The sequence below is a fragment of the Triturus cristatus genome, chromosome 1_1 (assembly GCF_964204655.1).
Source record: "Triturus cristatus chromosome 1_1, aTriCri1.1, whole genome shotgun sequence".
Classification (NCBI taxonomy): domain Eukaryota; kingdom Metazoa; phylum Chordata; class Amphibia; order Caudata; family Salamandridae; genus Triturus; species Triturus cristatus.
The window spans coordinates 22,841,620-22,860,476 of record NC_140579.1 but is presented as its reverse complement, the minus strand read 5'-3'; the positions used below and the strand labels follow the sequence as shown (position 1 = coordinate 22,860,476).

Here is an 18,857-nt window from a genome sequence, read left to right as displayed (position 1 = left end):
TTATTGTATGGGCGTTCTTTTTTTGCCTTGTGTCACTGAAATCCAGGTGGAGGGGGTGTTAAACGGTTGAGTCCACTCTGTTTTTAAAATGTGACATTTTTATGACCTAGATGGGGGGTCATGGATTACTCTAGTGGGACACGGTATTCTTTCCACCTTCTCTGCCACTTGAAATGTTAAGTAAACATAATATAAATCCATGGTTCCGTGCATCGTTAAAATTTACTCTTGAAAGAGTGCCTGGTCGCCTGTAGTGACAGCTGCACAAGAGGGGCAGTGGCAGGGTGGGCACCGATGCACCAAAGGCTCCCTCTGTCGTGTCATCTCGGTTCAGGGGCTCTGTTTGTGTGGTGGGCTTGTTGCTCGGTGAGCAGAGTGAGCTCTGGGGAGCAGGTGCCGACTATGAATCCTGGCTTCGCCCTGCCAGGGGCTGAAAGAGAGCTCTGCGCTCCCAGATTTAGATCCTGTAATCTTTCACATGCCAGCCAGGCTGTCTGGAGCTTTCATCGCTTCTGAGGGACCTCAGACGAGCACGAATAGGCGTGTGTGCTGCAACCTAATTAGAATATGCAGTGCCTTAGAGTCATAATGCAAAAACAACAGTTGATGGACAGAATGCAGAACAATGTCCTACATTCACCCCAGTACAGAGATCTGGGCCTAAATCCATCGCTTTTTTGCACACCATGCCATTCCAGTTTGAACCCAGCCATATGCAAATCAGCCTTGACCCTGTGCCTCATGGGAACAGTCCAGCCCGAACTGCCAAGCCAGGTCCTCACTGAACTGGAAACAAGCATCCTAGGACCGGTTTTGGGGTCTCACCCCTCTTCAGCCAGGATAGCTTGATTCCAGTGGCATGGAGAGTCTGTTACAGAGTTAAAGCCCGGACCCAGTGTTGATCGGCAACCAGTGCTTAATTTGAGCCAGTGGTTTCCAGTACTCAGCACCTGCACTTGATTGTCAACACCAGCGCTTGTCACCATCTGCCACATGATGGCACTGTTTAGCTAATTTGAAGATGATCACAACAATAGTTGTTTACTATTTAGTCAGTAAAAATGGCTATCACCTCCACGTCCCTCTCACTTCTCTCCGTTGCACAATGAGGCCCCTGCGCCTCATAGACACACCCCGTACCAAAATAAAAAGGCACTGCCCCCTTCACCATACCTGTTCTTTTGTGTCTGTAGACACGGTGAGGTGGGTGCGGCGCGCTCGCTCATGTGTTTATTTCTTCTTTGGATTCGGTGTGTGTTCTTGTTCGGGGCGCGCACTTCAGCGGGCTCCAGTGTTCCTGTAGACCCTGTTTAAGGCCGCGCGGTGCCGGCGGTCGCAGGGGCCAGCTTCTACGTTCTCTTCTGGCTCTCTGCTGGGAGGAGGTCCTCTTTTCAGGTAAGAGGGGGAATGGGTCTGCCTCAGGGCGGTGTATCAGTGCTCCTTCCTCGTTCCTTCTCTTACCAGGCCGGAGGTCTGCGCTGCTTTCCTCCGGCCGGCTTGTGGGAGTGTGCCAGTGCTGGGGAGTCGGTCTGCTTCTCTGCGGGGGTGCGTTCCCTGTGGTTTGCCGCATTCTCCTGCATGTTTTCGCCTTGGCCGGAGGTCGGCGGTGCCTTCCTTCGGTCGGGGTGGGCGTAGCCTGTGGTCTCAGCTGCTTCCGCTGGCCGGAGGTTTGCTGAGCCTTTCTCCGGCCGGCTTGTGGGCCTGTGCAGGGACTGTTGGTTCCTGCTGTGTCAGCCTTTGTTTACCACGTTTCGGTTGAGTGATGTCTGTCGTGGGGTCAGGAATGCCCCACCTGATATCGCGCTATGCTGTTGCGCGCCGCAGGGCTGTGAGTCAGGGAGACACGACACTCACGGATGGTGTAAGCAGCCGGAAGTCACGAGCGACCCCTGCATCTTTATTTAAGCGCTCTGGCCACGCCTGGCCAGAGAGTGATACAATGTGTGATAGTGTTTCCGGCAAGGGGGTGCACTTTAGATAAACTAGACTGTTACATCCCATCCCAAATCAGTTCTTTTCAACACTTGTCTTCGGTTTGGTCGAGGGTTAGGCCTGAGGGTATATTGATGTTGATGATGACTCTGACCCCTTGTGGGACTGACCGTTTCTCCCCCACTGGTCACGACTTGCGGGTTGTACTCAGCGATGGGTGTCGATGATACTTGACGCTGAGATACACCATTAGTGTGAGTGGGCTCAGCCTCTCCAACGTGAGTTCGGGGCCTTGCCTCTCGACGTTTGCCATGGGTACTCTCTTATACCATGAGATGTTTCTGGTTACTACTTCTCCGTTCCGCTCTGCAGTCACAGCTGTCCCTCGGATGACCCTCACGGTCCAAAAGCCTGTCTCGTACGGAGTGCGGAACTTTCCACTGCTCCTGCGATTTCTTATCAAGACCCCACACCCTGGCACCAGTGTTCGAGTTTGTGCTCGCCTCCGGTGGCTCGCTTTTTCATTGTTCTCTACTCTTCTGGCTTGGGTGCTTGCAGGGTCATATGGTTCAGGCTCCCAGTTATCAGCTAGTGGAAAGCTTTCTCGTCGAGGCCCTGCCAGCATTAGGGACCACGGAGATCTCTGTGTTGTGCAGTGAGGTGTGCTGCGGTATTCTCGTAAGAATTTCTGCAACTCGATTTCTGGGTCAGTTTGTTCAGCGGCTGCTATCCGTAGAATCTTATTCACTGTCCGCATAAAGCGCTCTACTTCTCCATTGGCTTGTGGCCACTGCGGTGTAATGCGGTGATGTTTTATCCCCAACCGAGTGAGGAAGTCTTTGAAGTCGTTACCTTGGAATGGGGGACCATTGTCTGTCTTGATCACATGTGGTTTGACCAAATAATGCGAATATTTTTGTCAGCACTGGCTCTAGATGGTTAAACGCTGTGGACGGCAGGACTTCAGCGCAAGGATATTTGGTGTAGCTATCGACTAGAACTGCTGTGACCCTACCATCTGGGAAACTCAAGGCTCACCCATGACCAGGGTGACAGAGCAGGGTCTTCAGTTATCACAGGAGCTGGCACTTCTGCGTTTTCGGCGAGTTGGCAGGCCCTGCAGTTCCTTACGACGTTGTCTACAGCTTCCTCTATTCCAGGAAACCACAGTTTTTCTCTCATTCGGGATTTCATCCTTCCTGTGCCTTGATGACCTTCATGCGCTAATACAGTTGCGTGTTCTTGGAGGCTTTGAGGGATAACGATACGTGACCCTCTCAGCAGTATGCCACACTCAGCGATGCTAAATTCAGCTCGGATTCGCCATATTTTCCCCAGTCGGGACCTGTCGACAGTGTTCCATCCCTGGATGTCCTGGAGAAAGCCTTCCCAGGATCCTTTCCGTATTGCTTCCGTCACTCTTTTGATTGACATGTCGGTGTCCATGTGGGTCTTGATCTCATCAATTGAAAGCGCTTGTGGGCACGACCATTGGGAGATCATGTTGATGAACTCTTCCGTCTTCAGCTCTTGATCAGACTTTGCTTCCGCGGGATGTGCCGGTTGACGTGACAGGAAGTCGGCCGGGTTCTTGGCACCTGCTCTATATACTAGTTCAAGTTGATAGTTCTGAAGTTGTTTCGCCCACCGCTCGATCCTGGGTGGGGGGTGAGGTGCAGTCCCTTTGAAGAGCAGGAGTAAGGGTTGATGGTCTGTTACTACTCTGAATGGATGACCGCTGACATATAAATGAAAGTGATTGCAGGCCCACTTAATAGCCAGTGTTTCTCGTTCGATTTGAGAGTAGCGAGTTTCGGTCGCTGTCAGTGCTTTGCTAGCAAATGCCAGTGGAACCCAGGTACCCGGCTCAGTCTCTTGAGTTAATAAGGCTCCTAACCCCACTGGACTGGCGTCCACTATCAGTTCCGTTGGCCGAGTCGTGTTGAAGTACGCCATGGTTGTGCTCTCCAGCAATGCTGATTTTACTTTCTGGAATGCTTCCTCTTCCACCTGAGTCCAGTGCCAGGCAGACTCTTTTTTCGTCAGATTTAGTAGCAGTTCGGCAATCGTGGCAAGATTCGGAATGAATCTCCCGCAGTATGTCGCCATGCCCAAGAAGCTTCTGACTTCTGATGACGTAGTGGAGGCTGGGGCGAGTTGAATCGCCTGCGACTTCCTGGGGTCCACTTTCACTCCGTCTTGGCTAAAGACATAACCGAAGAATTCGATGGATCTTTTAAAGAATTGGCATTTTTCTTTGTGGAGAGTCACTCCAGGTTCTGCCAGACGCTTTAGGGTTGCTCTGAGCCGACGGTGGTGTTCTTCGATTGTGGCCGAGTGTATTAAAATGTCATCACTGACATCAATAACTCCTTGAAGTCCCGACAGAACTTCTTTTACCGCGTTCTGGAAAATTTCAGCTGCTGAAGATATCCCGAAATTTAGCCTTTTATAGCATCGCAGACCCAGATGCGTTGAAAATGTGGTAATATACCTGCTTTCTTTAGCTTTCTTTAGCTAGTTTCAATTGGTGGTAACCGGCGTTTAGGTCTAATTTAGAAAACCACTTCGACCCGTTGAGGTCAGCCAGTATGTCGTCGACGGTAGGTGTCAGGTGCCTCTCTCTCCTGATCGCTTGATTAGGCATACTCATATGAATGCAGATCCTGATCTTCCATGGCTGCCTGGGCTTCTCGGCGATGACCATGGGGGACACCCATGGTGTTGGACCCGTCACTTTTTCTATTACCCCTGCTGCTCAAGCTTCAAAAGTTCTTGTTTCACTAGTGGTTGTAAATGAAATGGTATTCTTCGATGCCATAGGGCAACGGGTTTCACAGCTGTGTCGATGTGTAGTTTTATGGGTGGTCTTTTCATACTACCTAGGCCTTCAAGTAGCTGTGGGAACAGCTCCAGTATGTTCTCTGTTTGAAGTGACTTTACTGCGTTCGCAAAAGTGACCCGGCTCAGGTCTTCAGCAGTGTGACTCCCAACTAATATGTCTGCTTCCCTGTCAACTATGTGGAATGTTGTGATGACCTCGTGGTCTTCCGATTTGACTTGTACAGACATTTTTCCTTTCAGAGGAAGCGGAGTCTGGCTTCCGTACGTGATGATTTTGACCTTGGATGGCGTGAGTGCTGGCCTTGGATTTAGCTTCTTGTAGTGTTGACACCCCATGACATTCACTGATGCCCCTGTGTCGATGAGGGCTGTAACAGGTGTCCCGGCTATCTCGATGGCACACGTTGGTTGTGGCCAACGTCTTCGCTTGAGATCATTCACAAAGGAAATGAAGTGACATTCTTCTTCGCCATCTGAGGATGAGGCCTCTAGGTATTGCCGACGGTGCGCTGCCATCATTGGTGTCTTCGAAGTGGCAGGTTCTTCCAGTGTGAGGTGCCTCACTTATTTGGATGGTGGTTTCCGCCCTGAGGTTCCTCTGTATCGCGTACCTCCTCGACATACACTCGCAAAATGGTTAGGAATGCCACATTTTGTGCAGGTTTTCCCCTTCGCTGGGCAGCTGTCTTGGGGGTGCTCCTCCTTCCCACAGTATCCGCACTGTTGTTGTCGTGAATTCCTATTGGGCCACCTTCCGCACCCACCGCGAGTCGTCGCCCGAATGGCGTCCACTCGTTCTGTTTTGACAGTCACCGCTTGTTCGGCCGTGGAGTTAAGAGCAGCCTCAATGGCAGACGCCCGGACATCTGATAACTCATGCAATCGAGCTAGGATTAGTATGTCTTCAAGAGATATGGGAGGCTGTCGAAGAATGAGGGTCCGCAGAGTCTTGTTGCAGCAACCTTGGATAAGTTGCGCCCGTACTTCTTTTACCTGGTCATCTTCGGTGCATGTGCTTGCCAACTCGCGTAGACGTGCGTGAAACGTGTCCACAGAATCACCCTCACTCTGGCGAGCTTGTCGGAGTTTGAAACGTTCATAATCAGGGTTAAGTTGAGGGTCAAAGTGGGCATTTAAGGCTCTGACCGCTGCGTCGTAGTCCGTCTGTGGTCCTGTGTTCCGCAGATGTGCAAACAACTTGTATATTTCGTCCCCTGCGAAGTGCAGCAGAAGTGATCTTTTTACAGCTCCATCTGTTTCCCTGGTGGCCATAAAGTAATTGTCAAGACGGCCGATCCATACCTTCCACCTGGGTGACGCCGTTGCGGGGTCAATTAATTCACTGAACAGGGGAAGTGCGCTGACTTGTGTAAGCAGGTGTGAAGGTGTAGCTGCAGTGGCAACTGGCTGTTGTGCTGGCGCTGCCTGGTCATCCATGGTTGGTTGTTATCTTGCAATCTTCCTGGTGTAATTCTACTTTGGTATAGCCACTGTGTGATTTTGGACACTGCTCCCAGTGTTTTGTGCCACTTCCCAACTTTGTTGTGTGTTTCTGCCACTGCTTATGTTCTATTCTCCTGGTCTGGGGGCTTGCACTTGCCAGTGTTTGATGATGTTTAATGCCCACCATTCATTTGTGTTATGTACTTTCTCATTCCTTGTGTTGCAGAGCTTGCTTTAGCTTGGGCTTGTTTGTGTGCCCTTATTTAGCTTTGGTGCCGCGTGGAGTCAGCTGTGTCATAGCTTTCAGAGCGCTGACGATGCGCTCGTGTTTTCACTCTCCCCTCTCAGGCCTGGATACAGCAGGGGGCCAATGCGTATGCGCGCGCTAATCTTCCCGACGCGTGCTCGACCGTGCTTGACTCGGGAGCTCCAACGCGCCCTGTTCTGGTTACGCAAACGAGCGCTGGGGTCTCCGCTTGCGAGCACTCACCGGCGGCTTGGATGATGCAGGCATCTTGCGCTGCTTTCATCCGTCACACACGGCAGGATTCCTTCGGCGAGTGCAGACGCATAATCCGCACTATGAAGCTGGGGCTCTTCTCTTCTTGGCAGACCGGCTCTATTCGGGGGCAGTTCCTGACGTCGTGTGAACGTTACATCCCATCCTCGTCGCCAGTGTCGTGGGGTCAGATAGGCCCCACCTGATATCGCGCTATGCTGTTGCGCGCCGCAGGGCTGCTAGTGAGGGAGACACGACACTGTCGAATGGTGTAAACAGCCGAAAGTCACGAGCGACCCCGGCATCTTTATTTAAGCTCTCTGGCCACGCCTAGCCAGAGAGTGATACAGTGTGTGATAGTGTTTCCGGGAAGGGGGTGCACTTTAGATAAACTAGACCGTTACAATGTCCTTTACTGGTGTGCCTGTAGTTCATTGCCTGTTTTTGCTCCCAGGCCGGAGGTCGGCGGTGCCTTGCTCCGGTCGGGGTAGGCGTAGCCTGTTGCCAGGGGTCGTTTTCCATCAGCCGGAGGTTTGCTGTACTTTTTCTCTGGCCGCTGCATGTATTTCTACTTGGCTTTTCCTCCCTGGCTGATGGTCAGCGGTGCCTTGCTCCGGTCAGGGTGGGCATGGCCTGTGGCCGGGGCTAGTTTCCATCGGCCGGAGGTTTGCTTGGCGTTTCTCCGGTCGGTGGTTGTTTCTGATGGGGTGGCTGGGGGTGGGGTGGGTGTTTGTTGGGCCTCCCGCCATATCCCCATGTCGGCCCCTGGTCTTGTCTGCTCCCTGAGGTTGTGCAGGGTCGGCCTGCTTAGTGCCTTGTTGGGGAGACTACCGCTGTGGGCTCCCTGGCGCGGCACGTGGCTCATCCTCCGCATTGGCGTGCATGCAGTCCTGGTGCGAGTTTGTCGGGCAAACTGTGTTCCCTTGTTGCCCTGCGTCACGCCTCTTTCTTCATGCGGGCGGCAGGGGGGGCGGCAGGGGGTGGATGCAAGGTTTTTGCATTTTCTGGCCTGTTGGGTTCCAGTTGGGACGCCAGGGGTGGATGCCTCTCTCCTTTAGTGGTGTGGCCTGGTGTGCTGTCCTGTTTCTCCTGTGGCCCACTTGGGGGACAGTGCCTGCTAGCGGTGCAACACAATTTTTCCCTTATTTGTGTTGTTTTGGTTCTCCTGCCCGGTGGTCTGCTGTGCCTTTCTCTGGTGGTGATCTGGGGCCAGTTTCTCTCTCCGTGGTGTTTGTGGCTGCCTCTGGCTGGTGTCCCTTTGGACTGCCTTTGTGGGGTGCATTTGGTGGCTGTTGGTGGTGTAACGGGCTCCATGGTTCTGGCGCCTGTGTCTATCTCGATGGTGTTTGGGAGGGTGGTTGTGGCTGCCTCTGTGGGGTGCGTTTCTTGGCCGTTGGCTGTGCTGCGGCCTCGTGCGGGCTCCTTGGGCCTGGTGTCTGTCTCTTGCTTGGACTTGGTATTTGGGCTCGGAGTCCCGGTCCTGATTCGGGGGTTGGTGCGGGCCTGCTCCTGCGCGGGTTGGTCAGCCTCTGGTCTTTGGCTGTGGCCTCTGGCTGTGGGTGCCTGGGCCTCCGGCTGGTGCCTCCTGCCTCTCCTGTTCACGGATGGGGTTGCTTTGCTGCTTTGAGCCTTGTGTCTTGCCTGAGTTGTCTTTGTGGCTTTTCCTGTCCGCCTGGCCTTTTCTTCTGGGTTTTGACACTTTCCTTCCTTGTGGGAGCTTGTCCTCTGGCGGTGGCTTCCCTACGTCCTCGTGGTCCTGTCTGCCCGTATCTGGCGCTGCTCGGTTCCCCGTGTGGATCTGGCGCTGCTCCGTTCCCCGTGTGGGTTCGGGTCTGCAGTGGTTCCTGGGTTTTGGGGCCTCCTTCACCTTCGGCTGTGCCTGGGCTTGTCGCTGCGCTTCGGAGCGGTGCTCTGGCTGTCGCGCTGCTTTGTTGGACCCCTGGGTGCTGGTGCTGCTACCCTTTTGGCTCTTCTTTTTCGGGTGCTGGGCCTGTCTGGTGGGGGTCGGTTGGTGGTGGATGTGATGCCCCTTTCCCTTTACCCCTCCTTCCATCTGGGTTGGACGTCCTTTTTTGTTTTCTGCATGGGGGTGCTATGTCTTTTATTGTTGGGTTGTTTCCTGATGAGTGGGCTGTCCTTTTCCCATTGCTTGTGGGTTTTCCTGTGCTCTGCCTCTGTGTCTGCGTTGCGATGCTTGTGGGCCTGGCGCTGAGCTGGGCTTTGGGCCGGCCTTCCCCTGTGCTTCCTCTGTTCCCGGCTTCCTGTGGCCTGGGGGATGGGGTGCTCCTGCCGGGGTCCATATTTTCGGCTTCGGTGTCTGTGTGGGCTGTTGCTCGTCGCTCTGGGGGATTTTCTGTATGCAGTTTCTTCCCCTTGAGTGTGGCGGTGGTCCTTCTCTTCGGCTTCCCCTGTGAGCTGTTTGGTGGGGTGCCGTGGTTGCTTCTTCCTGCTTGGTTGTTCCGTATTGATTCCACCTGTTGGCTGTTTCTTGTGCTGGGCCTCTTTGCCTGCTGTTCAGATGGTTTGCCGGATTTTGGTGGCTTTTTTCGATCTTTTTGCTGGCCTCTGGTTTTGACTTTGCCTGCCTTTCTGTGCTGGTGGGGCATGTGTGCCGGTTTCCCAGATGCTGTTGTTCCGTCCTGTGGTCGTCCAGGGTGTTGCGTCTGCTGGTCTGGCCTGCGTCCTTTCGTCCTCCGGTCCCTGATGGCTCCTGCCTGCATCTGTTCTCAGGCATTCGGCGTTGTCGGCCCTGGTTCGCTCCTGGTTGAGTGTCTGTCTGGGCTTGCCAGGTGCGGTGGGCTTTGCTACCTCCTCTTCCTCTGGTCGTGCCGCTGTGAGGTGCCTGTTCTCCTCTGGTACCTGGGGTTTGGCGGGATCGGGCCTGATTTGTTCCGGGGTGGATACCTTGGTGTGCCTGGTGCTGTTGGCGTGGCTCTCCTGGCCTGTGGTCTGTGTTTTGTGGTTTTCTGTGGTCGTGTTTGGGGCTTCGTCCTCTTCGGTCGGTGTTCTCTGGCTCCTGCTTCTACTGGCTGGCCTGCTGGGTCCCTTTGGCGGCTGGTGGGCTGTTGTGGCTATCCCTTGTTCCTGCCAGGGTCCCCTGGATTTTCCAGTGTGCTGTTCCTCGTTTCTCTTCCTTCTGTGGGCCGTTTCGACCTGGGGGGTTGGCTTCTGGGTTTCACCATGCTGCCGGTTTCTCAGGCTGTGCTCCTGGCTTGGGTTGTCCCATGTGCGCCTGTCCTGTGGCAGGTTGGTTGCGGTGGTTCTTCCTGGTGGGGTGTTTGCATTTTGGCCCTGGGGCGTTCTTGCCTGCTTTCTTTTTGTGGGTGGTGTTACTGCACGTCCCCATTTGTCTGTCTCCTGCAGTTTTCGGGGGTCGCTGTTCTGTCTGGGCCTTTCCTGTTCCCGCTGTTTGGGCTCTGGACTGTTTGCTGTGGGGCCAGGGTGTGGGTTGCCCTGATGGCTGTTCCTCTGTTGGCCTTGTTCTGGGGTCTTGGTTTGGTGGGTTGGGAGTCTGTTTTTTGCTGGGGCCTCCTGCAGTTCCTCTTCTTTTGGTTCCTCTGTTGTTGGAGCTGGTGGTGGTCTGGATTCTCCGGTTCTGTGGCCCAGTAGTATCCTTTTCTCCTGGTGCCTTCTCTGGCGTTTCCAGGGCGGGTGTCTTGCTGTTGGAGCCTGGTGGCTGGTGATGCCTTGGTCTGTCGACTTCGGTCGCCACTGCTGTGCGAGTGCTTTTTTGGGGTCTGCCTGGTCTCCTTCTGCTCTGCATTGCCTGTTGGTTCGGGGCTTGGTATGCTCGTGCCCTCATGGTTCCCTTGTCTGTTTCTCTGCCTCTGGTGCTCCGGCTGGTTTTTTGGGGCTTTGTGGTCCCATTGCCGGGGTCTGTTGGTCGGTCTGGTCTCCTGGTTCTTTATGGGGTGGTCCTTCTCTTGGTGGATGTGTCCCTCTTGGGGCATTCCATCCTGTTTGGCGGGCTCTCTCGTGTTCCCCTTTTTTTCCTTCCTCTATGGGGGGGGTTGCGTCTTCTGGCTCTGCTGTTTTTTCATCCCTTTTGTGTCGGCTTGCTGGCTTGGGGGGTACTCGGCTCCTTGTTTTGTGGGTCTTCTTTCTTGCCCATGTTTGGGGCTGAGCTTGCCTCTAGGATGCGGTCAGCTGTGTTGCATCCGGCTTGTCTTTCCTGTTTGTTTGCCCTTCCTTGGTGTGTTTGGTTCTGATGTTCTGGGCTTGTGCTTGGGCAGTTAGCCTGGTTTTTCTTTGGCTTTGTATGTCTCATTGCGTAAAGGAGAAAAGTGAGAGGGACGTGGGGGTAATGTTTCTATTACTTAATGGTAATCACATTACTCCTAGTCCTACTCTCACTTCTCTCCGTTACAGCCCGCCCTCCCTCCCGGTGGACCGGCCAACGGTGTCTACGGTGGCTTGGTTCGTACATGTATGGTGGAGGGGGTGGTGCCTTTTTATTTGGGTAGGGGGTGTGTCTACGAGGCGCAGGGGCCTCATTGCATAACGGAGAGAAGCGAGAGTAGGACTAGGAGTAATGTGATTACCGGTAAGTAGTAGAAACAATACCCCCGCCCAAGCCCTTCTTATAGCTTTGGGGGCCGGCAATAGTCTGAATTGTCACACGTATAGGATTGTGATTGTCAGTAGTTGTGTTGGTAGTGTCATTGGCAACACTGGCAGGGGCAATGTGTGGTGCAAGCTGCAGTGGTTTCCTGACGAGGGCCCTGGCACTTTGCTTTTACAAATTAAGCACTGGCGCCAACATCTCCCCCCCCATCCCTCGTTCTGCTATCATGCCCCCGCTCAATCCGCTTTAGGTCCCATGTATACACACGTCTATGAACTAGCCTCAGGACTGACCTGCTGCATGTACTCCCTGCAGTTTACTCCTAGAACTCCGTATACTGCTCGCCAGCGCATCATACAGCTTGGAGTATCTCTACATCGTTTCCCAATACAGAACCGTCTATGCAGCCTTACTAATACACCTAGTCCATATCTTGTTGAGCAGTATCCCTGGGCTGCTCCAGCACTGGGGCCTTCAGAGAGGTCACCTCGCTACTAACCTGCGCTTCACAATTCTGTACATTGCTAATGTCCACAAAATCTCACCCTGTGCAGATTTCCTGCTAATGTATTTCTCGGACCCACACAGAACTCTGTGAATGCACCACTTTCCTATCCTGGAGAAATAGGACACGTTACAATGCAAACTTTTACAACGCATGCCTTTACAACACAGTTTTTACATCGCAGTATCCATTACAACACATGATTTTACAACGCATGCCATTAAAACTCATTTTTAGAAACTACGCTTACAACGCACTCCATTACAACGCATAATACTTTTAGGGCAACAGTAGTGTAAATGTGGGATAGTGTAGGGGTAAAAATTACTATTCCCACTCCAGTGAGTGCAACAGTAGGGTAAGTGTTGGATAGTGTAGGGGTAAAAATGACTGTTTCCCATTACTTACCTTGCGTTGTAGTGGCATGCGTTGCAAAGGATGTTGCGTTGTAAAGACTGTGTGGTAAAGGTAGTGCGCTGTACTGACAGTGTTGTAATGGTTGTTTGCCATCCTGGAGCGTCCATGCAATGCTAGGACTTATAGCTGCAAACATCTCAGCCAGTGCTGCTTCCCCTGCTAGAGGTCTGCCAGTCCACTCACTCCTAACCCACAGGCTCCCCTGTTACTTCAGCACTGGCACTACCCGCCGCAAGCTCTACAAGTGCGCCTCACCCCAAACCTACAAGGCCCCTGCTCTTCAGGACATATCCACGCGCAGCCGTGCCGGTGCACCTCCTCACTGCCTGTGGCACCCCTTGAAAGCGAATGCAGACAGCTTTTCCAGGGCACCTCAGTCCTGCCCCATGTGCCCTCTGCAGTTGCGTGCCCCCCCAAACCGAAATCTTTGATATTTAGTTTTCTGGTCGGTGTTAGTTTTATTGTTAACTTGGTTTTTTCGTCAATCTTAAAACCCCTTTCTTGCTCAGATCTGTTTAGTGTCAGTTGTCACTTCCTTGTGGAATTCTAAGCATGACACTTGGAGCACTTATACCATTTAAATGCCGCAAACCCAAAGATCACGTTCCAATAGGACAGCCTTACTTTTAAGGGTCGATCACAGACAAGAGTTTTGCTTTTTGTTGGTTCATTTTGCTATTTTATGTGCTTCATTTTCTATCTTCCCTAGTTTTCATTTACCATTTACTGTGGTCAAATTGTATTGCTATTTATGTATTTGATTGACATCTTATGAAGCAATGTTTTACCGAGACTACAACACACTTTAACCAAGGTTTTTACGGCGAATGGTATAAAAACAGGAAGGGTGGAGGGGGAGACAGAGATTGATGCCTGCTGTCAGTGAGTGACACTAGAGCTATGCTTATCTTTACAAAGCCATATTTGGGACCAAACAATATGGGATTTTGGAACAGAAAGATGACGAACGCTCATGACCAACTGATTTAATACACGAGAACAAGGGCTATTTGTACAATGGACAAAGTTCTTTTTTTTTAAAAGGACAAAAAAACCAAACACATTTGTGGCTAAAAACACGAGAGCCTGCCTCCGAGATTAGGGGAGTTGGCAAACACGGTTTTGCAAATTCCCATTTCGGTTTGAGGTTCGAGAGAGTTAGTTCTTACCCTGACACAATCTCGAATGGCGGCGGCTCCTCTTCGACCTGTGCCTCCGCGTTCTCCTGTGTCTCAGGAGCTTCGGGGTCATCATGGCTGTTCTTGCACGGCTCGGGGTTGCCCTGTTTTTCAGCCATCCTGGGGTCCGGCGGAGTCTGGCAGCGAGAGGCGCTGGCTCGCTGGTCGACGGGTCCCTGAGCAGCTGTGAGAACGATGTCCGTGAGCGGGAGGCGCAGAAGCAACTGGCTGGAGCTAAAAATGGACTCAGGTCCGTGGAGGGAGGATGGGCGGACGGGGCCCGGCTGCAGCCACTCTAGGAGGCGCGCATGGGTGGACTGGCCTCTGTGCCAAGCTCGCTTGGTTTTGTGTCTGCCACGCTGCCTTTTATTTAGTGTTTGTTTTTGTTAATTATACCGATGTCACCATGGATTTAGCACCTATGACGAGTATGAGATGGAAAACATCTTGGAAACGAAGCCGTTGTCCAGTTAATCCATCAACCGGACAGAGTCTTGGCAGGGACTAGACAGATAGATTGGCTCCCACGATGGCATTTCAATCCTGACCTTAAGGGGGTGCCATCGGTAGGGTGTGCCCTTCTGTACATAGTGTTTTGATATGTGTTCCTGTTGTGGCAGGCAGGCACATTCTGAGGGAGAGTCGTCTGCCCGCGTGTAAATATATCAACTGAACACAAACCTCCTGTGCCTACATTGATTCGATGCCCCCAACTCTTAATTACACGAATCACAAGCCGCCGTTCGGACTTGTCCACCACTATGCAAGGCATAGCTCGCTTCTGATTTAGAGGGCTTGAACGTTGGCACCCTTCTCATATGCAAACGCATGTCTCATATGGACCGTTTTAGTGCCCCTGTGGCACTGCCCACACTCTGCCCCCTGCACCTGTCTCAATCAATCAATCAATCAATCAAGACACTTGTATAGCGCGCTACTCACCCGGAAGGGTCTCAAGGCGCTTGGGGGAAGGGGTCCGCTACTGCTCGAGCAGCCAGGTCTTGAGTTGCCTCCTGAAGGTGAGGTGGTCCTGGGTCAGAGGCTGTCTCAAAGGCTCGCGCTCTGCGTGTGAGTCACTCCCAGTCCTGCAGGGGTGATGGTGCATCTGAGAGTGGTTTACGGCTCAGAGCTCTTGCTGTGCCCTCCCGTTACCCTGAGGACTACCAATCATGCCCAGGCTGGTTCTAAATCAACGGTGTAATGTCACCACATATGTAGAAGGTTGGGCGATGTGGCTGTGACATTGGCCTATAGTGGAATTAGGAGATTTCCACAACCGGTTTCTTCTTCCTTAGGACCAACGGTGCTAAAGAGAACATATCTGCTTGTATCTATTAATCATTAGGGTTCCTGTGACCGGCATGTGGATGTGAGATCCGTTGCACTGTCACAATTTCAGAACGCTAACCCTAAATATAGTCTATTATATGGTAGGACTTTGATTTGAGTGTGTAATATGAGGTCTCCTATTACTTGGCCGTGATCCGGCACATTTACCCTTAGTTAGAAGCATCGCCTGAGGGAAACAACCTTTACAACGCAACTATTACATCGCACTACACTTACAACGCAGGCATTACAACGGAACATCCATTACAACGCATGACACTACAACGCATACCATTACAACGCATGACACTACATCACATGTCACTACAACGCAGGCATTACAACGCATACCATTACAATGCATACCATTGGAGTTAGAATAGTAATTTTTAACCCCTACACAATCCAACACTTACCCTACTGTTGCACCCTCTGGAGTTAGAATAGTAATTTTTACCCCTATACTATCCAATACTTACCTTAAATGCAATGTAACAGTATGCGTTGTAATGGTATGCGTTGTAAAGGTAGTATGCGATGTAATGGAATGCGTTGTAAAGGTAGTTTTTTAAAATGCGTTGTAGTGTCATGCGATGTAATGGAATGCGTTGTAGTGGATGTTGCGATGTAAAAATTGTGTTGTAAGTGCATGCGTTGTAAAAGTATGCGTTGTAACGTCATACATCCATTGCCTGATCATGCGCCCTGAAGAAAGCTGAATATTGTCTTTAGCGACTAGTACAATTAATGAGTCACGTGTTAGATACCTTAAGTATTTATGAATAGGCAGGATAGGGGAGTCAGACACAGGATAGTGCAGCTTTTATCATGGCAGGGGGAGGCTGGGTTATGCAAATAAACTTTGTACATTTGAGTATATTTCTGTGGCGAAGAGGTTTCCGTTTAGGTGGCAGTAAGGGATTGTGAATCAAAGTAGAGGAGAACCCCCATACACCCCTAGTGGAGCGAGGGCCTAAAGCTATAACCCTCAATTTCCATCTATAGTTTTTCGGAGACTTGATGCTTGGTCAGTCCATAACTTTACTCCGTCCTGATGATGACCCGGTAATCTCTTAAGGGTAGAAACACTGTCAACAACTTTGGCACAAAAAACTCAGCAAAACAATAAATTCAGAATACATGAACATTAAAACCTGTGATACTCTAACGCTCATCCGTCCCCGCCTCTAGTTTTATTACACTCGGGCAACAACGGCTGTATTACTCGCACCTTTCGTTCACTTTTTGGCATTGAGAACAGAGCTTTGCTGTTTTTATTATATTGACTTTTCTCATTTACAGTTCACATTATTACTGTTTATGGGGCCGATTGTGGTTTTTCAGATGCTTGTAACCATGGTTTATGGAGTACAGCCCTCGTAATGACAGCACTCCTGTGCGCGTGCACCTCGTGTCAACATGGTTGTTTTTTAAAGTAAGAGCTGGTATGTAGTTATTTTCTTTAATATTAGCTCTAGTTCATAAGATATATTTAGGTTCAGGGAAACTCAACAAAGTTGTGACTCGACAATGTTAGCAATTGGCATGGTACAATGAGGTGAGTGCCACCGAAACAGTTTGGAAGAAAGTGGGAGAATGTTGCCATATTGTTCTCTAGATTCATGCCTCATGATGGAAATAAATATTATTTGCAGATTTTAAAAGGGAGAATAATTTGAGGAAAAAGCACCTACGGGCCTTATTAAAAGTCTGACGAATGCAAAACAGCAGGTGTCCGATCCGTCCTGTTTAGAGTGTATGTAGGCGCTATACACTCTGTAAAGTGTGTGAAGGGGACACCTCCATGGCTCGAACTCTAAATAGGGCCTGGCCCCCACCCAGGATTTTTTGGGCCGGGGGCTGGTTGGACTCTTTCGGGCTGGCTTTGGGCTTGGGGGGGGGCTTTATAGCCGGCCATTTCGTGTCGCGAGCCACCATTTTGGTGATCGTGACACGACAGCCGGTTAAGGGAGGTCTCTGGGCTTTTTTAGGTCTCGCCTGAGACAGCGCTTTAGCGCTGTTCTGGCGAGACTTATAGTAAGCACTTTTGGAAGTGCAAACGAGTGCTTTCAGGCCACCAACTACTGTGCATGTGTGCCGGGCGCGCGCACCATTTGGCAGCCTGAAAGCACTCGTCTTTCACTTTCGCCTGTCACACAGCCGCGCTTTGAAGTGTGATCGCGATTGCGATCACTTACATTTCGCGGGCGCTTTGATGTTTTCAGTGAGCCGCGCGGCCACTGAAAACTTTGTAGCTACGTCTGTGTACGAGGCACCTCTTGATCTCTAGTTTTGTATTACGAATAACAAGCCTTGCACTTTAAGTTGTAGGGCTGTCCGTGTTTTGCGTTTCATTCTACTGCTTTCTTTGTTGTGTGTGATAAAATGTCTTTGGAAAAATGTAATTAAGACGGAAAGACAGTAGTGTCCAGGAACTCTATTTTCTAATGAACTGACAAGAACAAAAGTGCGATTTTCATTAAATGGACTGTGAAATAAAAGCACATTGATACCTTTTGTGAATAGTGAGGGTTCTATAAAGTGTTGGCTTTAGATTGCGGTAGCGGAAGCACTTTTAGACGGTCGTTAGCACCGGGCAGATCGGACTGCTAAAGCTTCACAAGCTTCTTGTTCTACTTTGCCACAGAGACACTGGTCCGCTGATAAACCTTTCTTCGTCGTAGTAAGGGGTAGAATCTCGGATAACCCACTGCTGGTCTACCCAGAGAGGACCATTGATAGCCAACTCCAAAGCACAGTTTCAAAGTAAGAACATTTCAATTTCGTTTTCGGTGGTTTTGTTTTATTTGGGACAATCGTTTTTTTCGAGCTAACATGATCAACCAGCGAGATCAAATTTTATGGAGTCAATTAGTACTATGTTTCTGCCACCATTCATTAATAAAAGTTACATTTAAATTCACACTTTTCATAAATCTGTGTTATATGTATCCGGAATTGATGGTCTTAAGAATGCATAGGGGTCTGCTGGAACCCTTAAAAGCCCCCCCCCCCACCATTCTAATGAGAGCCCAGAATGTATTTTTATGCCCTCAAAGTAATATAGCCCTCTCAGTTGGTTCGCAGTGACCTCAAACTTGTAATCACCCATCACGTAAGCTTCTTGGCAGGTTCCAAACAAGCAGATGATATAGAAGTGGTAACATGTTACCACCTTCGAAAAACCAATGTTTCAGACAAGTTTAATAGAACTTTCATCAGGTGTGCCAAGTTGGATCGTCCTGTGCCCACAATAAATGGTGCTTCTGTGACCCGGGTTGTTATAAATATGTGTTTGTTTCATAGTTTGGGGCAATTAGCATAATGCATTTGCACCAATAGAACGTGTGATATCAAATTGTTACGGAAGATTGACTGGGATTAACCTAGTGCCTAGATAGACCACATTTTAAAGTATATGCCATGTAAGTATAAGGGTTTCTGTCACTGCTTAGCCATGGCCCCTTGCTCACTTTGCCACTGCATTCAAGATAGCCTGGCTGACGAGGGTTATGAACCTGAAACCGGTCCCAGGATGCTTGTTTCCGGTTCCAGGGAAGACATGGCTTGGCAGTCCGGCTGAAAATTAAATGATGCTAGCAGATTAATAAAGTACATACACGTGACTAGGCGCTGAAGCTTGCGTTCCCTGCAGTATGCACACGGCCCGGCACCCCAGGCTGGATGTCCCTTCAAAGGCCAGTGACAATGCCTCCCTGCATATATTTTGTGCCAGTAGTTAAAAGCAATATCAGCAAAAACAACGGAATGGAATGATGTTCAGAGTGGTTAGCAAATCAAGCATTTCTATGCGTCTATTTTTATTCTCCTGGAAATTACCGACTTCAATGTCACTGCAAGTTATCAATTATAGAAGTAACAGGGACGCAATTAACTATGATGACATAAAAAGCTGATCGCCTACTAATACTGGTGAAACGTGTGGAACACAAGAGATGCAGTTTACTTTACTCCATCTACACGACAGCTTCCTAAAATCAGCTAAATGTTGGGAGATGTTGGGATGAGTTGGGCAATCCTGTTGTAAAGGTACCCCACTCTTTGCTCAACAGGTCTTAATACTGCGGTTCAGTGACTGAGGTTGACTTACTGAAGGGGTGATCCACGCCACACACTGCTGCACAC

The 18,857-nt window shown here is 50.6% G+C and overlaps 1 protein-coding gene across 2 annotated transcripts in view; it reads right to left on the bottom strand.

Annotated features, from left to right (window-relative positions):
• The window catches only part of LOC146869191 (C->U-editing enzyme APOBEC-2-like), a 109,532-nt gene extending 95,814 nt beyond the window's left edge, over positions 1-13,718 (bottom strand). For both annotated transcript variants that reach the window (XR_014978300.1, XM_085643057.1), the window contains exon 1: positions 13,374-13,718. Coding sequence is in view for 1 of the 2 variants with exons in the window: in XM_085643057.1 (XP_085499183.1) it covers positions 13,374-13,501 (128 nt within the window). In the remaining variant the exon portion in view is untranslated. The remainder of the gene's footprint in view (positions 1-13,373) is intronic.
• Between the last annotated feature and the right edge of the window lie 5,139 nt (positions 13,719-18,857).